The 20,156-nt window shown below is 41.7% G+C and overlaps 1 protein-coding gene across 4 annotated transcripts in view; it reads right to left on the minus strand.

Moving 5' to 3' along the window:
* Window positions 1-3,654: 3,654 nt before the first annotated feature.
* THADA (THADA armadillo repeat containing) overlaps window positions 3,655-20,156 on the minus strand; it is a 629,866-nt gene continuing 613,364 nt past the window's right edge. For all 4 annotated transcript variants that reach the window (XM_077282381.1, XM_077282382.1, XM_077282380.1 and 1 more), the window contains 2 exons: window positions 7,217-7,380; window positions 3,655-4,124 (listed from right to left, as the gene is read on the minus strand). In XM_077282381.1, coding sequence (XP_077138496.1) covers window positions 3,804-4,124; window positions 7,217-7,380 — 485 coding nt within the window. In that variant the 3' untranslated portion in view covers window positions 3,655-3,803. The remainder of the gene's footprint in view (window positions 4,125-7,216; window positions 7,381-20,156) is intronic.

Raw genomic sequence — 20,156 nt, forward strand, 5'->3', positions numbered from 1 at the left:
CACACAAGTACAAAAGGAGAGAGGACCCTGCCCACGAGGGCTCATCATTAGTGACTAGGTTGGTGGAACTGAGGAGTCGGAGGTTTGGCTCACCGACTCCACAGCCCTGCTTGTAGCTGAGTATTGAGCAAGCGCGAAGGCACACACAAGGACAAGTGTATATTAGGTCAGTGTGTTGTTTTTTTGTGCACTAAAAGACAGCTCATTGACCCCAGGCGAGATATGACGTAATGTTGGCTTGCAAATTGGAAGAGACACTTAGTATGCTGGCGAGTAGTTGGAAGTTCGCAGCGCTGTGGAGTACCGACATGGTCGCTGGATCTGGTTCCTGTGAATCACTTTTCTCAACTATAAGGGCGCAGTCATACAGCTGTGTAAACCGGACCGAGATCGGGAAGCAGTGCAAGGACTGGCCGGCAGCTCTTCCGTATTTTTATGCAGCTGTCAGGCTCGGGTCGGGAGAGCTGCCAGCCAATCCATGGACTGCTTTCCGATCTCTCTCCGATATATACGGCCATCTGACTGCGCCCTAAGCACAGGTGATAAATAATAATTAAAACAGTAATAAGAACAGTAGTATTAGTAATGTTAGAAAATAGTGATACATTTTCTAAGATATCGCAATATGGGGTATACACTTCACTAATTTGTACCACTGTCAGCGGCATGGCTCGATTGCAGAGTTTCCATTGCCCCCCTCCCATAGGGCCAACTACAAGTGCTTCTCACTAAATTAGAATATCTTCAAAAAGTGAAACTCATATTATATAGAGTCATTACAGAGGGATCTATTTCAAGTGTTTATTTCTGTTAATGTTGATGATTATGGCTTACAGCCAATGAAAACTCAAAAGTCATTATCTCAGTAAATTAGAATACTTTATAACACCAGCTTGAAAAATGATTTTAAAATCCGAAATGTTGGCCTACTGAAATGTATGTTCTCCCCCAAATTTTTGAATGACCTTTTCTTAATCCTTTCATGGCTGCGGTTATCCCGGTTGCTTGTGCACCTTTTCTTACCACAAATTTTCCTTCCACTCAACTTTCCATTATTATGCTGGGATACAGCACTCTGTGAACAGCCGACTTCTTTAGCAATGACCTTCTGTGGCTTACCCTCCTTGTGGAGTGTGTCAATGACTGCCTTCCGGCCATCTGTCAAGTCAGCAGTCTTCCCCATGATTGTGGAGCTACTGAAACAAACTAAGGGACCTTTTTTAAATGCTTAGGAAGCCTTTGCAGGTGTTTTTTTGTTAATTATTCTAATTTACTGAGATAATGACTTTTGGAATTTCATCAACATTAACAGAAATAAACACTTGAAATAGATCACTCTGTTTGTAATGACTATATATATGACTAATATATGAGTTTCACTTTTTGTATTGAACTGAAATAAATTAACTTTTTGATGATATTCTAATTTAGTAAGAAGCACTTGTATGTTATGTTAATTTTCCTAAGGCTGTGTTGTTTTAAAGGAAAGTCAAAATCAGCTGATTTGACTATATAAAGAAATTTAGTTTAATATTTGACCATGCTCCTGAATTATACAAGTAATGGGAAATTCAGGCATTGTCTGCTATAAAAAGAAATAAAATGCCATCAATAGTCTACAATTAGTCATCATAAAAAATCCACCCTCAGCGAGGCCAAGTGTTCCTTCTGTATGGTGATGAATATAATCTAACTTTGAAATATTTCACAATTTTCCATTTGATTTTTTCTTCAAAAACGTTCTCTCGTTCTTTTTTAATGATGCTTACTCAGAGCTCTGTGCCTGACATGTAAACAACGATTAAAAAAAGAAATAGTTAAACACTTTTCCCAAAGACTTTGGTTTCTATTAAAACAATGTATGAAAAATGTCAAGTACACTTGCCGCGGATAAAATGCATGATTCATTCCAGTCATTTAAAGCCCATTTTATTCAATATATGTGGAACTGATCCTCAGACGGTTTCCCACCTCATCATTGTGTGGCTTTTTTTTGTATATTTTACTTTGCTGGAATAAAACTTGTAGGCAGATTTCAACCCACGCATTGCAATATGTGAAAAGAATAAAGGGGGGTGAGTTGATATCTCACAGCATCTGGTACCGTGGAGAACGGTGAATTGGATGTAACACTATGGAATGGACGTAATGGAATTGACTCAATATGTACCATAATGCTTCTTATACAATCTTGAAAGAAAAGGTCAAATTAAAGAAGGTTATCTGGTAAACCAAATTTTGTAAACTTTTTTTTCCAATAATCATACTTTCACTGTCTTTTAACTATGAAATCAAATAAGGCATCATCACCTCGACAGAAAGAGGCAGGCCATAATAAGAAAGGCATCGAATCAGTCCAAACTTACATGTCGTCACATAAACAAGTCGGTCACCAAGGCAGCTGCTTAAAATACGCCATAGGACTCAACTTGCGTTTCACCAAAAATGGTTCATCAGAGGGCAGTAAATCATGTAAAAGCATTTGCCTATTTCTCTTGCTGTGTGGACTCATGTTCATGTTTTTTTTTTTTTTACATACTATTAGTGTGTTACAATTTTACTGAGTAATAAAGATAATGTAGAGTTATGTCGTCCAACAAATTTAGAGGATGAATGCAAAAAGTTGAAGCATAGAAAGAACAGTTCTACAATCGGAAACGAGACAAAGGTGGAGAGATTTGACTTTCTGTGACACCCCATGTATGGATCTTGGGAAACTTCTATTTGGAAGACATAGTTGAAGAATAGTGGTCACTTGTTTTATATTTTTGAATTTCGTTGAGTTCTACAATTTGTCGTTATACCAAATCAATACAATTTCGATCCAGCCAGTGTAAAAAAGATGTCTGACAGATAGTATTTATCAAATATATATGTGTATACCCTTTTTCAATCAGCTTGGTAGGATCTTCAAAAAACAGAACTTGAATGATGACTTTCTGTCAATCCCCGAAACACAAATGGAGCCTCTCCTTGCATTGTCTATTCTTCTCTCCTTGGCTTACATACTTGAATGCTTAGTATGTTAGCTCTATGTTGGTTTTTGATGGAATCCATCACCCAACTCTCTCCAAGCAGTATATTTTAGGACGCTACGTTGACCACAGGTGCCTGACACCTGGCAGTACAGAATGTACACATCTTTCCTCCCTTGTGTAACTCTAGTAGGATGAACTCACCATAAGTATGTCTTCATGCACGTTCATATTATATAAGCCGAGACAGAGATGTATGGATATTAAAGAGTATTTCTGGCATTGACTTGTTTGAGCTGTGTCTAATTCAGGACACTATAAAGAACGTACAATGCATGGCTGGCCAAGACTCTCCAGAGGGTTTTGTAAGACATTTGCTGGAACTATACAGAGGAGCCGATATCCAAATTCTAGTTTGCTCTATTTACGTAAATATCATCCTACAACTTACAATCATTCTATTAGATGGGGAGGTAAATCTTTTGCATCTGCTTCTCGACATCCTGTTTTTCACTCTGATCTTTTCAAGGAACAAACTATGTTGCAACTCATATTTCACTCTCTACTCATGGCACCTCCTCAGTGGCCGATAGTCTTCTCGAACACATGCAGATCTATTGATTTACTGAAACAGTCACCAGGCTAAAACTAAAATACCAAATACATTGGGATACACAAATAATGAAAAACGAACTACTTTATTTTGCATACATTTGGTAAAAAATAAGACTAAAACATTGCAGAACTAATTTAAAAAAAAATGTCTTAAAAAAGTCTAAGCCATATTCGTCCCAGTACACAAGTGTCCAAGGCCACATGTTCTTTGTGTCAAGATTCAGGTTTAGTTTTAGAAATATAATTCAGCATTTCAATACAATTTTCACTCCTTTCTTTATGAATCAGTAATCTGGTGAATTCGGTAGTCTTCAGGAACTCCGGAGTGGGTGGTAAAGCATGGAGACTGTGCTGTACTTTTTCTGATCTTTCATAAGCTGCTTGGGAAACCTGGAGCAGCATTGTGTCCTGGGGTTGTAGAGAGAGGGCAGTGGAGGCTATGAGCTTCTTGAGATGTTTGGAAAGTAGCCTTATGTACAGTAGTTTCTCAGCCCAAAAGTTCGCTTCCCCTTTCTCGAAGAGATCATCTTCCACCTGTGAAGATATAGAACATTTGGTTGGTGCCGTGATCTAGGCTTATGGTCTTAAGCTTGACAGACACCAAGTTCCTCACCGTAAATGAAAAAGGGAAGGACGGGCTACTTTATACAAATCTATGAAGATCTATGAAGCTTGGTCCAGCCCGATGTCCTCACAAACCTTGGTTACTAGCAATGTAGAGGCAAGTGTGGAGGACAGGAGCCCACCTGAAAACATTCCTGGAAGAGCTAGCTGTCATTACATGTGTGTTAGGTTTATTTATCTAGGGATGATATACTGTACCTAAGGACAGGTCCAGACTAAACTTTATTTTTTATATTTGCACAGGCAGTTATATATAAACCGTACAGGCAAACTATTTTTTGCTCTAAGGTACCTTTATTTAGACTTCAGCATGGAAATAGGTTTTTGGTGTATGTCCTTATTTTTACTTTTTCAGTTTCTGATCCGAATTCTTTATATGGCAGGTGACAATATGATGGTTCATAAACAAAAGAAAAAAAGTATAAATTGCCCCATATTACAAGCCCAATGTCATTGGCTAAGTGACCAAGTGCAAAAAAAAGACTAATTTTCATTAGGACCAACCTGGCCATTACATGTGGAGGTAACGGACAATAAAACATACTCCTAGAAATGATTGGGCTCTGTGCATTACTGCTCTTTCAGTACTAAAAGGGTGTCCCAAATGGGGGATGACCTGAATTGTAACCATATGCTCAAATAAGGCACATGGAAATAATCAGAGGAGTTTTTCAATTAACAGAAACCCTCTGAGTTAGGACTAAAAGACGCACTAACTTTTTTCTTGCTAAAAAATGTCAAATAAAGTGTATATAGTCCAAAAATTATAGTACTGTACTTACTGTTCAAATATATACTAACGCTGTGGTGTAAGCATCCCTTTTCCTGGTCCCTCCACTTCCACATTAGTTTTGCTACCAGAGTAGAGAGCTTCCCCTGTAATGGGCCTCAGAAGGTAAGCGGTCATCAGAAAATGTTCTATTGTTTCAATCCGGTTTTAATGTTAAATGTATTTTGTTTTAATTTTTGGCAATGTTTTTAAAAATAAAAATTAGAAACCTTGCAATTTTCACAATGACCACTGGGGTGTTTTTAGACAATAACTTCCATTTGTTTCAGGAAACAACACATGTACATTAACCACAATGAACAGAGTCTGAACCTACCAATTGTAATGAAGCATCTAAAAAGGAAGCAGGGTCAGCTGTCACATCATCTATTATGATTGGTGGGTCCTGTGTATAGAGGTGCTACCTGCCATTGTAATCTTACTTCTGATGATCAGGATCCTTGCTGCAAAATCTTCCTTAAAGAACAGGCAGTATAAGTTTAAAGTATCCCCAGTGACCAGTGTGAAAATTGTCAGATTACTAAGATATATATATTTTTTTAATATACCATATTTTGCGGATTATAAAAAGCACCACATTGTAAAATGCACCCCAAATTTGGGGGAGGAAACACTTTTTTTTTAATAAAATGGTGGTGCATCATATAGTCCATTTTTACGGTAGCTTACCTGGCGGGGCGTCGGCTGTGGATTGGGGTCCCAGGGGGCAAGGTCGCTGCTGCAGGAAGCTGGCAGAGGCAGCAGCGGGGCAATGTTGCTGGTCCCAGGCTGTTAGGAGGGGTTGTTCGGCGCTGCGGGGGCTACGCCAACATTTTGTGAAAGTCCGGATTTCCCGCACTTTCCATAATTTTTAATGCGGGGGACTTCGGGAAAATGAAAATGAGTCTTTGTATGTGCAGATTAAGATCTCTCCACTCCTGCTGCCTCCGTCAGCTTACTGCAGCAGCGACCCGGGGATCCCTGCTCCACTGAAGCCGGTAAGCTACATTCGGATTATAAAATGCACCCCAATTTTTACCAAAAATTTTTTGGGAAAAAGTGTGTCTTATAATACAAAAAATATGGTAGATCATGTTAAAAAAAGGCCCACTTTTTTAACAATAAATGTAACACAAAAATGTGATTTAAGCAATAGGTAATTTTCTAATGAAATATTCCCTTGACAAAGGGAATTAATCAGCCAGTCCCCCTTCAAGTGCATCATCAAAACTAAAGCGGAAGAGGAGCTGCCGGGGCATTGAGGCATATGTGAATAATCAAGCATAAAAATTATATAACATGTCATATACAACAGACCTTTTTTTGTGCAGGAACACCACTTTAAATGATAACATTCTGGCTGATTCTAACCACCACTAGAGGGAGCTAAAGAGCTTACTGCATACTGGTCATACACTGATCTCAATGATAAAGCACTAATGTGTATGCTCCCCCTAGTGGTGGCTACAGATAATGAATTTTGTTATTCGTTTATTAAAAACTGCAGCACTCCAGCTTCATCCAGGGTATTTTATTCACCAAGCATGCAACGTATCAACCCACAAAAGGTCTTTGTCAATAATTTATGTTTATCCACAGAGGCTGGAGATCTGTATCCAGAGAATCTTGATTGAACATTGGCCTATGTGGCCACCTAATAATATCCAGGCCTTCCTATTTCTGTAACCTTCTGAAAATATCTTTGGAAGTTGCAAAGCTATAATAAACATCACTGACGATCGGAATAGTCCTAACATATTATTATTAAAAATTAAAAGTTACTCAGAGCCCCAGTCATAAATAAGTGATTTTTTCCTTTGCCGTTTTCTCGCTGCCGAGGAAAATATAAACTATAAAGCTTTTCCTGTTTCGGTAGACATTGGGGTAATTCACTATAATCACTACAGCTCTTAAAACACCTATAGTGTTTATGTTTCTTTTTTGCTCATTTGCTTTCATTTTGTCATAATAAAAGTTCCGCGAGCCCCCTTTGGCATAGAAGCCAATTATTATGTACCCGTATTCATGCCTGCCATATCCTCTTGTAAAATGACTGCACCGGTATGTACAACACCTGTGCGTCTAATTGGTAATATGAAGAACACGACATTTCTGGCTCGTGGGTTACGTCAGGCTCGGTACAGAACGTTCAGGATAATTGTTCCTCGCCGGCTTTTCACACCTCAAGCCTGGTTTGTTTTGTGATCCTGCGGACACCGGTCAGCGTAATTACCATTTTTGTGGTTTCGACACTGCTGAGATCATCTTCTCCTAGCAGCCATTCCAGGAGGACGGTGACACCTTGCGTGACGTGGTTCCACTGCTGAAGAAGCTCGCACAGGATCCCGAATGTCAGGTCCAAAGCCATGGGGGGATTGACCGTATAATACTGAAACCCTGGAGAAAGGAAAGGACAAAAATAGCAACAAAAAAAATTAGCTATCCTACAAACCTCTTCAGTTCGGCATTTTGGGTTCATTATTTTAAGACGGCCGTCCTACATCACATGCCGGCAGTAGAGATCAACTTTTTCTTGGAGGACTCCTTACTAATGGTGAAGAGACAGGACGTGAGCACTACTGGAGAGGGTGCATGGGTATGTTCCCACACCATTCATATAGATAAAAAGAACCCAGCACTCAACTTAAGTTTATATGGTGCACTCAAATTTATTTGTAGTACCAATAAACGTTTCGGTCATAAAGACCTTCATCAGTTACGTACTGGCATAGTAGAGAATAATTAGTGGAAGAAAGTGGTAGGTCCGTTACCATGTAATCTGTTTAATCAAAGATATATGGCCATCAAGTCGGATAAGGGGTGATCCGTGTTTCTTGATGGGAGACAGTATCCGAGTATAGACGCAGTGTCCACCGCTTATCTGTGAGGATAGTGGCGTAATGATAGTGATGGCCATATATCTTTGATTAAACAGATTACGCGGTAACGAACTTACCACTTTCTTCCACTAATTACTCTCTACTACGCCAGTACATAACTGATGAAGGTCTTTATGACCGAAACGTTTGTTAGTACTACGAATAAATTTGAGTGCATCATATAAACTTAAGTTGAGTGCCGGGTTCTTTTTATCCTTACTAATGGTGGCATATTCTAGGACAAGGTACTGTATATTGATTGAACTACTCTCTATTACTTCTAGGTAAGAAAATCTCAGAACATATGTCATGCAATGGAGTGGATCCTACTCTTCTGTATGCATGGAGCCTTAACAAAAAGAGCAAGATCTGCAATGGCACCAGGTATACATGGGCCCCAAAAATAAGCCTGCACTAGTTTCATATGGGCATCGAGAATCAGAGTGCATCCATGTTTACACCAAAAACTTGTTCCAACAAATATAAAGCATGATCAACAAAATTACCCGAGCCCTCAAAGCTCAATTGACTCTGGCATCAAACAGATTTTGCCTCGCAGTGTTTTGCTCGTCCAGCTATAAAAATGTTTAAAGGAGTTGTCCCCTTTCAAAGGCGTTTTTCCTATAAGTTCCCTTAGTGATACAAAAAATAATTAGCGTCTCTTACCCTCCCCAGGTCCAGCACGGAGTCTCCGCTGCTGCTCCCAGTGTCTATGGTGCTGACGTCATGTTGACAGCCAATCCGTGAGCTCAGCGGTTTGTGGCGTCTACTCAGCAGAGCCGCCGAGTTCAGTTGTCTGCAGCGCTGTCTATGTGATGTCAGCAATGCAGGCAACAAAAGACACCGGGTGAAGCGCCGCAGACTCCGTGCTGGACCTGGGCAGGGTATGTAAAGCAGAATGGGTTTATTCTTACTACTTTGAGGACTTACAGGAAAAAACTTTTTTTTTTTTTTTTAAAAGGGACAACCCCTCTAAGTTCTTGTAAGACATTACTAAAAAGGCAAACAAACACCCCAGTTTGTTTAATAACTTGCTTGGTGAGAAAGTAAATGACTTCTGCTTTAATACAAGTAATATAAACTGTCCCCAGAGGAGGAAATGTTTCTGTCTATAATACACCTCATGGTATGTTACCATATTTGATGGAACCGGTCACCAGGTTTTCCCAACATAAACAATGTCTTCAGGGGTTCATGTATGAAACAAGAGGTGACAGAGAACACAAGGTCAACTCTATGCTGACAAATGTGACTGTGCTAAATACACCCGAAAGTGGTGCAAATAGTTTTGCTATCGTTGAGTATGGATAACTGGTTGAGTATGGAGTCTTACTGGCATGAAAAATAGGAGAAACTTTTCTCCATGGGAAACGTACAGAGCTTCAAAAGGTGAAGACTATATACTGTGCCAGAATCTGAGAACAATGGATTCCCGACGCATTCGGGGCTGGTATATCCTATAGGCATGCAGTCCGATTCCTCAGCCGTGTGTATCCTTCAGTGTCTGCTGTGGTTTGGCAGGAATATCACACCTATTTATTAGGAGCAGTAGAAGACACCGCTCACAGATGCCGGCAGACCTGCTGGACTCGGTTGCTCACTCGACCACAGGTAATTAATATCCGGCTGTATGTTTACCTTACGGGATGAAAATTTAAACAAAAAGGAAACGTAGAATGTGGTGGATGAGACCCCGGGATATAAACACAATAAATCACACCATTATGTGTCCGGGATTACTACGAATAACCACCACACAGGACGGTCTACACTCCTCACTTGTGTACAAAGCTGACTACAGAACTTTTATAGTACGGTACTTGCTATTGCTTTGATTTTGAGATGAATAAATAATCTATGAAGTGATCAGAAAATACAGGTAACATATCACAGAGGAAGGACCAATTCTTATGTTCTTCAAAACAGCTGTCCAATGTGGACAATCCCTGTTTGTTGGAAAGATTCCTGAAAATAAGAAGATCACAACTTGTCTTAATATTAGGCCCCTCCCCGGATGTAATCTGTCCAGTTTTCTTGCAGAGCCTCCAAAGAGAAAACAAAGCATTACATGCCACCCGTGAAATCTATAGGCTGTCCATCTAATGCACAAATGTGTCCTCCCAGGGTGAGAGATTTACAGAGGTTGGTTCTGGACTTGGGACCTCCTAACAGTATATTTGGAGAATTTGTTTAGTTTTCTAAATTGAAATAAAAACCTGTCTACTGTAAGGACTGACAGAAAATCCTGAACTTTTGCTCTGTACTTTATCTCTGGATCCGATAGTCATTTTATTACATGTGACTATTAGAAGCTCGTCTTGTATCCTCCACTCTTACATTCTTTCCGGGAGTGATGCAATTACCATAATACTCAAAATCTCTGTAAAAACTACGTGGGTGTAAGTAATAGTTTGCCTCCTTATTGCACTGATTATGTTTTTTTTTTCCACCTCAATTTAGTATTTTTAGTATTTTTTAGTATTTTTTGTGGTGTTGGACCGAAGATCTATAGCTGCCCAATTTAACTCTTGAGGTAAGGCCGAGGGCCCGATACACATTATAACCAGTTGTTTTTGTAGGGACCTGGCGACCATCTGGAGGTGTGAGTGGACTCGCGACTCTCCCCCGATAGATAAGATTGGGGAAGAAGGATGACCGCTATGCCGAACCAATCATTTTTGTGTATGGGGAACTCGGGAGGGGATAACTGAGCTCAGCAGCTCTGCCCGCGTTGATGGCATGAGCCTCTCAGAGTCACTGAGCTCACTCATTTTCTGCAGGACTGTCAACATGACGTCAGTGCTGCAGACAATAATAGTGACCAAGAGCAGCGGCAGAAACTCAGTGATGGACCCCGGGAGCGTGAGAAAAGGATAGTTTGTTTTTAGGTTTTTTTTTTTAAGCAAACTGCAGCTGGGGAACAGTATTCCAAAACCCCTTTAGAAGGTTTTTGGCACATTTGGCAGCACTATTCTTTCCATAAAACAATGGGAACCTTCATTTGGACACCATAAACCTTCATGACTTCAAGTGTGAAGATACTCACAGATGGGTTGAAAAGTATTTGGATAAGGACAGAAGTTTTATAATTTTTCATCGGTACATCATTCCAATAATTTTGAAATAACTTAATCATGACGTGTTTAAAGGGAATCTGTCAGTAGGATGAAGCCTCCTTAGCCATCTAGATGGAAATGTAGGTCATAGAAGGCTCAATAAAATGATACCATGATATTTGCGATTCGCTGTCTTATTCCAGAGAACTCCATGTTTTTCTTAATATGTAAATGAAATGCTAAGATCTATGGGACGGACATAGATCTCCCCGAGAACCTGTCTCCATAGCTTATTGTAAGTTAAAGGAGGCGTTAGCAGTCTGAGACCTATAATGGCTGTTCTCCTGACTTTCATGTCTCCCACTGGTAATGCCCCCTCTGAAAGCCGATCCTTAGGGAGATCTATGTCCGGCCCATAGATCTTAACAGCTCATTTACATAGTAAGAAAAACTTGAATTTCTCTGGAAAAAGACATTGGGTCGCAGATATCAAGGTATCATTTTACTCAGCTTCCTATGACCTACATAGACGGTTTAGGAGGGTTGCTCCTACTGTCGGATTCCCTTTAAAGTGTAAAGTGTTTAGGAATAACTCAATTTTTATAATCTCAAAAGCAATTGGACAGGCAAGTATTTCTATACGATTTATTTATAATGCTTGGATGTAAATACTTTCTACTCAACAACTGCCTGTATTTTAGACCATATGGAGGCAGCATTAAAGGAGCAGTAAACCTTAAATATGTGGATCCATTAGGCAGAGATAAATACCCTGAAGATAAAATATGACCCGTTTCTCATCCAGCTGGGCCATAGTAAGTTTGATATATTCATTTGTCAATGTTATTACTGGCTCTTTTACATAAGGCAACCTATATATTTAATTGAGCGCCAACCAGGATGTTTTTAATTTGCCCCCGGCTAGCTGTTTTGGAAGTGTGCAGGATCTCGGACTAAAATAAATCAGACCACACTTTATTAATCTGTCACTTAAGATCAACCACTGGTGAAGCCCACCCCACTCTCCCCCAATTTGCGGCCGGATACTATTATAGCTGTTTGGCTTTTGCTCTGCTTAATGTAGCGATGATTCATATTGTTCGCTTTTGTTTACCTCATTGTACGTTGTGAACCTCCCTAGACTTGTTTACCCCGTATCGTTCATTCCTGGCTTAGGGGAAACTGATTAGCTTTTGACTGGAAGCCAGTGTAGGAAATAAGAGAGTGATGCTTACTTAAGCAAGACTACTACATTAACTCTAATGAGTAGAAAAGAAAAAAACAAGGAAAACACAAGCATTTGAAAGCAAATCGTGAAGACAGACTTGTTCTAAAATGAGCTAAAATCACTTTACACAAGATTTCGCAATGTAATTGAAGAGAATTCGAGCTTCTTGCTGCATTGCGTCATCACAATTCCTAGGCAGAGCCTTTGCTAAATATGGGCCCGAGCGAGAGAAATCACCACATGCGAAGACTGGATCATTTCACAATCCCGGCTCTTGCTACGTTCCGAAATCACAAACAAACCAGTCAGGCGGCCATTAGTGATATGCTTCGTATTAGTCCGATAAACAGCAGCAATCATAATGCACAAATATTCATCAATATACGATCTCCCCCCCCCCAATGACACTGTGCAAAGAGAAAGTGATGGAAATCAGGACGTGACTTGGACCGCACACAGGAAAAACCAAGAACAACCCCGGTTACAGCACATGTAGACATCCAAACCAATCCAAGACTGCTTCTTTGTAGCAGGAAAAAGGGGTTCACATGGGTAAATGCAACTATTTTGTCGCCAAGATATATGTCCCTCTATAAGTGAACCATCAGATGTTTTTCAGAAGACACACTACTGAAGTCACCTGACCGCTGCAGTCAATCACAGGCTGCAGCAGTTCTGCTGCTGGTGACACGGTGATGTCTCCTCTTCTTGTTCCTTCGCTGGGATCCAGGTTAGTGCCGATAGGCGAGTATCATTTAGTATATTGATAACTGCTCTATAAAATTTTTTATAGGAATTAGGAAATTATTAATTTTGCCTGCGATACTCTTTTAGTTGATCAAAACTATCTTACTACATCTGTAACTTACTTTATTGATAGTCGAAAGTAGATGAAGAAATCCATCCACCCCCACAATTCCGCAGGAGGGAAAAGAACATGAAATTCCAAAGATATGAAGTTCTGTCAATACATCACACCTCATCCACATCTGTAGCGTCTGTCAGAGACCAAAGTGTAATATATCGCGGAGTGGAATTTTAGCAATACTTTTCTTCCTGCACAATCTCCCTGAAGTGTGATATTTATTTTTTTGAGGAACATTGTGTTGTCTTCTCTGGAGACTCCGATACGGAACATGGGCAGCGTTGGCCGCTTTACATGCTTCTGCTTGCTAAAATTCTATCTTTGCCTTTTATAGATTTCTAAGAAAAAGAGGAGTGATGCAGTGCGATTTCCAGGAATGCAGAGATAAGTCGCCTTCATTGCTTCTCGAGAATTTCCTTTTCGTTTGGATTGAATGTTTTCTGGATCAATGTTTATTCCTTCGTTAAATCAGGCCGGTCTGTAAAGTCCCATCTCACAATGCGGCGTCTGATGCACCATGAACGGTGAAAATATATTTCTGTCTGCATCGCCATAAAAATCCATCCTATTGCCAAATGTTTCATTAGTAAGCGATAAGAATACAGTGTGCTGAGAAAAATCCTATTATGTTAACATTTTTTGAGACTTAACACCCTTGTGTAGACCAGAAGTTTTATCTAGATGTCTTTGGTTTATTAGAAAAGCATTTTCATTAGAGACAATCCATTTCATCAGCTGTTTGCTCCAGGGGAAGTTGTAGCCAGCAGGACAATGAAGTATTACTTGGGCAGCACGGTGGCTCAGTGGTTAGCACTGTTGCTTTGCAGCACTGGGGTCCTGGGTTCAAATTCCACAAAGGACATCTGCAAGAAGTTTTGTATGTTCTCCCCGTGTTTATGTGCCTTTCCTCCGGGTTCTCCGGTTTCCTCCTAAAGGTACCTTCACACGAAGCGACGCTGCAGCGATAGCGACAACGATGCCGATCGCTGCAGCGTCGCTGTTTGGTCGCTGGAGAGCTGTCACACAGACCGCTCTCCAGCGACCAACGATGCCGAGGTCCCTGGGTAACCAGGGTAAACATCGGGTTGCTAAGCGCAGGGTCGCGCTTAGTAACCCGATGTTTACCCTGGTTACCAGCGTAAAAGTAAAAAAAACAAACAGTACATGCTCACCTGCGCGTCCCCCAGCGTCTGCTTCCTGACACTGACTGAGCTCCGGCCCTAACAGCACAGCGGTGACGTCACCGCTGTGCTTTCACTTTCACTTTAGGGCCGGCGCTCAGTCAGTGTCAGGAAGCAGACGCTGGGGGACGCGCAGGTGAGCATGTACTGTTTGTTTTTTTTAGTTTTACGCTGGTAACCAGGGTAAACATCGGGTTGCTAAGCGCGGCCCTGCGCTTGGTAACCCGATGTTTACCCTGGTTACCAGTGTAAAATATCGCTGGTATCGTTGCTTTTGCTTTCAAACACAACGATACACGGCGATCGGACGACCAAATAAAGTTCTGGACTTTATTCAGCGACCAGCGACATCACAGCAGGATCCTGATTGCTGCTGCGTGTCAAACGAAACAATATCGCTAGCGAGGACGCTGCAACGTCACGGATCGCTAGCGATATCGTTACAAAGTCGTTTCGTGTGAAGGTACCTTAAAGTGATACTGATAGGGAATTTAGATTGTGAGACCCACTTGAGACAGGGATGATAATGTCTGTAAAGAGCTGTGGAATATGATGGCGCTATATAAGCAAAGCATAATAATGGCAGTCATTGAAATTAACTTTGGCTAATTGGATCCTGACCGGAGTACTTATCAGGGCATATGGACTTAGGGTGTCTTCATGAGACAACACCACTAGCAGATTCCTGTTGCATAAAAAGCATGGACCTTAGGGCACAGGGGGATTAAAATAACAGAGTACCGTCACACAGTACCATTTTGATCGCTACGACGGTACGATTCGTGACGTTCTAGCGATATCGTTACGATATCGCAGTGTCTGACACGCAGCAGCGATCAGGGACCCTGCTGAGAATCGTACGTCGTAGCAGATCGTTTGGAACTTTCTTTCGTCGCTTGATCACCCGCTGACATCGCTGGATCGTTGTGTGTGACAGCGATCCAGCGATGTGTTCGCTTGTAACCAGGGTAAACATCGGGTAACTAAGCGCAGGGCCGCGCTTAGTAACCCGATGTTTACCCTGGTTACAAGCGTAAACGTAAAAAAAACAAACAGTACATACTTACATTCCGGTTTCAGTCCTCCGGCGTCTCAGCTTCTCTGCAGTGTGAGCGTCTGCCAGCCGGAAAGCGAGCACAGCGGTGACGTCACCGCTCTGCTTTCCGGCTATGGCGCTTACACAGTGGAGAGAAGCAGAACGCCGGGGACAGACACCGGTATGTAAGTATGTACTGTTTGTTTTTTTTACGTTAACGCTGGTAACCAGGGTAAACATCGGGTTACTAAGCGCGGCCCTGCACTTAGTTACCCGATGTTTACCCTGGTTACCCGGGGACTTCGGCATTGCTCCAGCGCCGTGATTGCAACGTGTGACCGCAGTCTACGACGCTGGAGCGATATTCATACGATCGCTGCGACATCACGGATCGTGCCATCGTAGCGATTAAAATGGTACTGTGTGACGGTACCCTAAGTTGGTTTAATCCATTCTCAGAGCCTGAATAAAGTGGAAGTACGGTCACCAGCCCAGTCAACGCCTCTTTGCCGTGGTTGTGGGTTGCTCAGCTGATTTTGGGGGTACCACTATTTGGGCCTCAAAGACTGAACATTCATAACATATCCAGTGGATGAAATAAAAAAAAATTTGCATTGAAAGTACATTCTTGCGGTTATTAAGTCAACAATGCTATGTGGAGAATGCAATATTTTCAGCAATGCTGTTCATTTTTTGCTGCATTTACCAACCTCTCAAAGGTAGATTTCACCTTATTGGCCTTTAAGCAGGTTTTCAATCTTTAAATGTTCATCCCAACGGTTTCCCCCAAGTAAAAATAACAAAATCACCTGTAGTCAACTTCCTCTCATGCAGAACTGACTCTCGACTGCTCCCTGTGATTATTTAAAGTATATCCCAAACGAACCAGGTGATTGAATTTTTGCCCAGGTGATGGAATTTTTGCCTGTGTAGGTACTGCAATTATCACCCAGGCAATACTGGTTATAGGATGTTTCGCCCCCAGCAGTTCGCCCCTGGGTACATTTCGTCCATGCACATTTCGTCCCCAGCATTTGGCGCCCAGGATGATACTAACCTGTCGCAGCTCCTTGGGTCATGGAGTGCAGTCTAGCGGTTCCCCGTGACATCAGATGGAAACAGTTTATTTAACATGTCACAAAAGTGCAGCACTCTCTACAGTACTTTTGTGACATGTGGATGGATGACGGACGGGAATTCATGAACCACAAGGACAAACTGGCAAAACATCCAAACACAAAATTGTGGGGGCAAAACAGGGTACAAGGGCGAAATGTACCTGGGGGTGAACTGCTGGAGGCGAACTGCTGGGGGCGAAACATCCAAATCCCGGCAATACTAAGGAAATCCTGAAAACATGACCTGCTGGTGGCTCTTGAGGACTGGAGTTGGGGAACAATGATTTAAAAGATGCATCGGTGACGTCACAACAACAATTCAGGATTGCTGCAATCAATCACTGGGCAGGACACGTTGTGGTATCTACAACGGCATCAGCCATGAGCCCAAAGGCAGGTGACATTTTGGCCTTTGTCTCCATCCCATTAGGCAGTGTGCCCATTTTAATACACTTGATGCAAACTACTCTTAGCCTGGCATAAGATCCACCAGTCTTGGGAAATGTTGGTTCCTGTGTTCTTGTGATTCGCAAGAGATTTACGTCAATTCCAACTGTATATGTTCTAACGTTGGTCCAGATCCCTTCGGTGAAGAAGTGGTTAAAAAAAGAGTCGTCCCCTGGCTATGGTCAGCCATTTATTTATGCGCGTGAACTTTAGACCCCTCCATACTGCTGATCTGTAGAAGATCTCTAATTGAATTTTAATATATAGGGAACAACAACATGTTCTAATTATTATGCAACTTTATATGATGGATAGAATTTCAGCCTTGAGGAATCGCTGAATGGGAGTGCAGCTCTGCGGCTCCACGGAGGGATATAGATCATCTTTATTGGCCTTCGGAGAAAGCTTTTGCAGTTGAGATGAACGCAGCATAAAGTGTAAGATGACAGATTTAATATATGGAACCATACGCAGCCTATTTAGACAAGACACGATGTAATAATTGTGAGGTATTCCCGATGAGTAGAGTCCATTTACGAAATGCCAGACATATTTTGGAGAGTGGTCACTGATAACCAGGAAGTCGTCTTATGCATTTAGTGGAACATTTAATAGATAAACTTCCCGCAAAAGAAATAAATGCAATAACTAACTGCAGAAAATATAGCAAGATCCCTAAAGACCACGTCTGAAAGTGATCAACTGCACCCAGAGGGGGCATATACATAACGAAGGGCAACATGGGTTCAGCTTTATCCACCCATCCCCTCACTCCAGGAGAGACCTTAATGGAAGTGTGATCCAGGGCACAGGGAGGGTGAACGAATAATTGATAGGGATCGATGGACTTGAATATCTGAATAGCTCTTAGGTGCCTAATAGAGGATAAATACCATATAAAAGCACACAAAAGTAATCTGGAAATACACACACTCCTATATAATGATGGAAGCACACAAAGCGCATTCCCAGTCATTTCTAGGATTTTTTTTTTTTTGGGGGGGGGTTAAAATTGTATCCCTTATATTCATTATCTAAGCTGGGCTGTTTTGCCCAGTTTATGCCCTTCATTAAAATAAATGAAATCAAAAAGCTGGATGAAAGATGCAAGAGTCTGTCTGGATCTCAGAAACTCACTCAGCTTTTATGCACACCCACTGATTACAAGCACAGGTCAGGATGTTACCTTTAGTAGCCATTCAAACCCATTTGTGTCAACTTCTGTGCATGTTATCAGGCCCAAATCACCAGGGTATGTAAACTTTTGATCAGGGTCATTTGGATGTTTTGGGTTGTCATTATGATTTCAAAAGAGAAAACACAGTAGTTTGACAATAAATGGCTTCACCCAACCACTAACCATGAGTGGAGAAAAAGTTTTGGTGTTATCATTCATATTCTATGAAAAAAGGCCAAGAAAGCAAAAATTCTGTAAACTTTTGAGCACAACTGTATATCGTAGTTTATCGACCCAGAAATTGTGCCACTCGTCTATAGGTTTTGACTAATACTACAGCCTTAGTCCAGTGACTGTAAAGCACAGCTCAAAGGCAGAAGTCTAGTGATGAGCGAGCGTGCTTCCCACTCGATCGTGCATCAGGGTGCTTGGGTAGGCATCAAGTATCGCAGGTGCTAGAGAGCCATGTTGGAGTCCACGCCCCACATGTTTTGTGGCTGTTAGATTGCCCTATGGCGGCATGCTTACTGGCTGTCTAACAGCCGCAAACTATGCAGGACCTCGAGCATATAGTGCTCGAGCACCCGCGATACTCGATGCTTACTACCCGAGCACCCTGTTACTCGATCGAGTGGCGAGTATGCTCGCACATTACTACAAAAATCACTTTTTGAAAGAAAAGAAAGCAGATGATTATAAGGGTTGTAAAAAAATAAATTAAGTATATTCCTAGCAGGAAGTCCAGAAAACTGTCTCCTCCCGATGAGTTCTGATATTGGCGGGTGGGTACTGTAGGCGTTTTTCCTTTAAATCCAAAACAACTGAGCGAGTTCAAACAACCCTAAAGAAAATCTACCATGACTTCAGCATCTTCTTGGTAAGACCCAGCATAAATGCCTAATTAGAGTTTCTCATTTCCAGACCAGGACAGTTATGATGCGGCAGAGCCGGCCATTATATAAGAGACAGCGAGCTCGGAGCAGCTACAATAAAACCTGTAATAACTGAGAAAAAGGGAGTCTTGGGTTACATGAAATGGCTGGAAAGTATGCACTTATCTTAGTTGTGAATGCTTCTGCTGTCAAATAAGTAAAACCCGCTGCCAATCTGGCGGGTGAAGCGGAGTGTTTAGAACTGTAGACTGTCAGCCCGTGCCTACGCCTCCCCAGGACAAACCTGGGGCGATTGGGGCCCCCGCGTTCTTTAATTCAGGCATATTTCCTGACAATTGGGAAATAACAGGGTCCATGATGGAGAATAAGGCGGAATAGTGAGAAAATACAAAAGGAACAAGATGCAGTTTTCATATAAGGCAAATCAATCACCATGAGATATCCAAAGGTGGCAGCGTGTAAGCACAGGAGGGGATGGCACAGAGTAAGATCAGATAGCTCTGCCTGCACCTGGAAAGGATAAATTCTAAGATTAAATCTCTCTGATGAGCTCATTTTACCATAAAGCTAGTACACAGGGTAAGGTAATACTCCTGAAACAATCAGCTTAATCCTCACCCGGGAATTTACCAAACCCGAGTGTCACTTTCCGCCCCACACGGCTCGAGACCCCCCAATTTCTGGGAAAAGGCCTGTCATGTACATCCGAGGCACAGTAAGCATGAACGGCTAAGTGTCTGTGATTTCTCATCTGTGTGTAGGTGTATAACGCTGCGGAGCGGGGGTGTACGCTGCATACCTATGTCTACAAGGATGAATATTACACTCTTCAATGTGCAGACCTCTATCCGGGCCTCGCAGCTGCGAGCATCGAGCTCCAGAATGGACCCCATAATGAACCCCATGAGAAATGCTTATTACTATATCACTGTGGCGCGATAGCTCAAAAGAATAAGATATTCATACAATAGAGTGGAGTCCCCCCCATTCAGGACCACCTTTCTGTAGCCAAAGCGTTGAGCCATAGCAATCAGTACCGGGTCCTCTGGTGCAATCTAGATGGTCCAAGTCGTCCATTTATTTAAAACCATATCTAGTATGTAACACTGATAAAACACTAATCCAGGCCCTAATTATTAATTACCGTACGTTAACGTCTGCAGGTCTAAAAAATTCTCCACAATGGTCCAACGTCATATATTTGTGCTCCCATCTCTACTTACGAAGTTACTTCAGATAATTCCTTAACGAATGACCCATAACTCTCATCATCGTTTATTAATTTCTCTCACT

This window comes from Ranitomeya variabilis, chromosome 2 (assembly GCF_051348905.1).
Source record: "Ranitomeya variabilis isolate aRanVar5 chromosome 2, aRanVar5.hap1, whole genome shotgun sequence".
NCBI lineage: Eukaryota > Metazoa > Chordata > Amphibia > Anura > Dendrobatidae > Ranitomeya > Ranitomeya variabilis.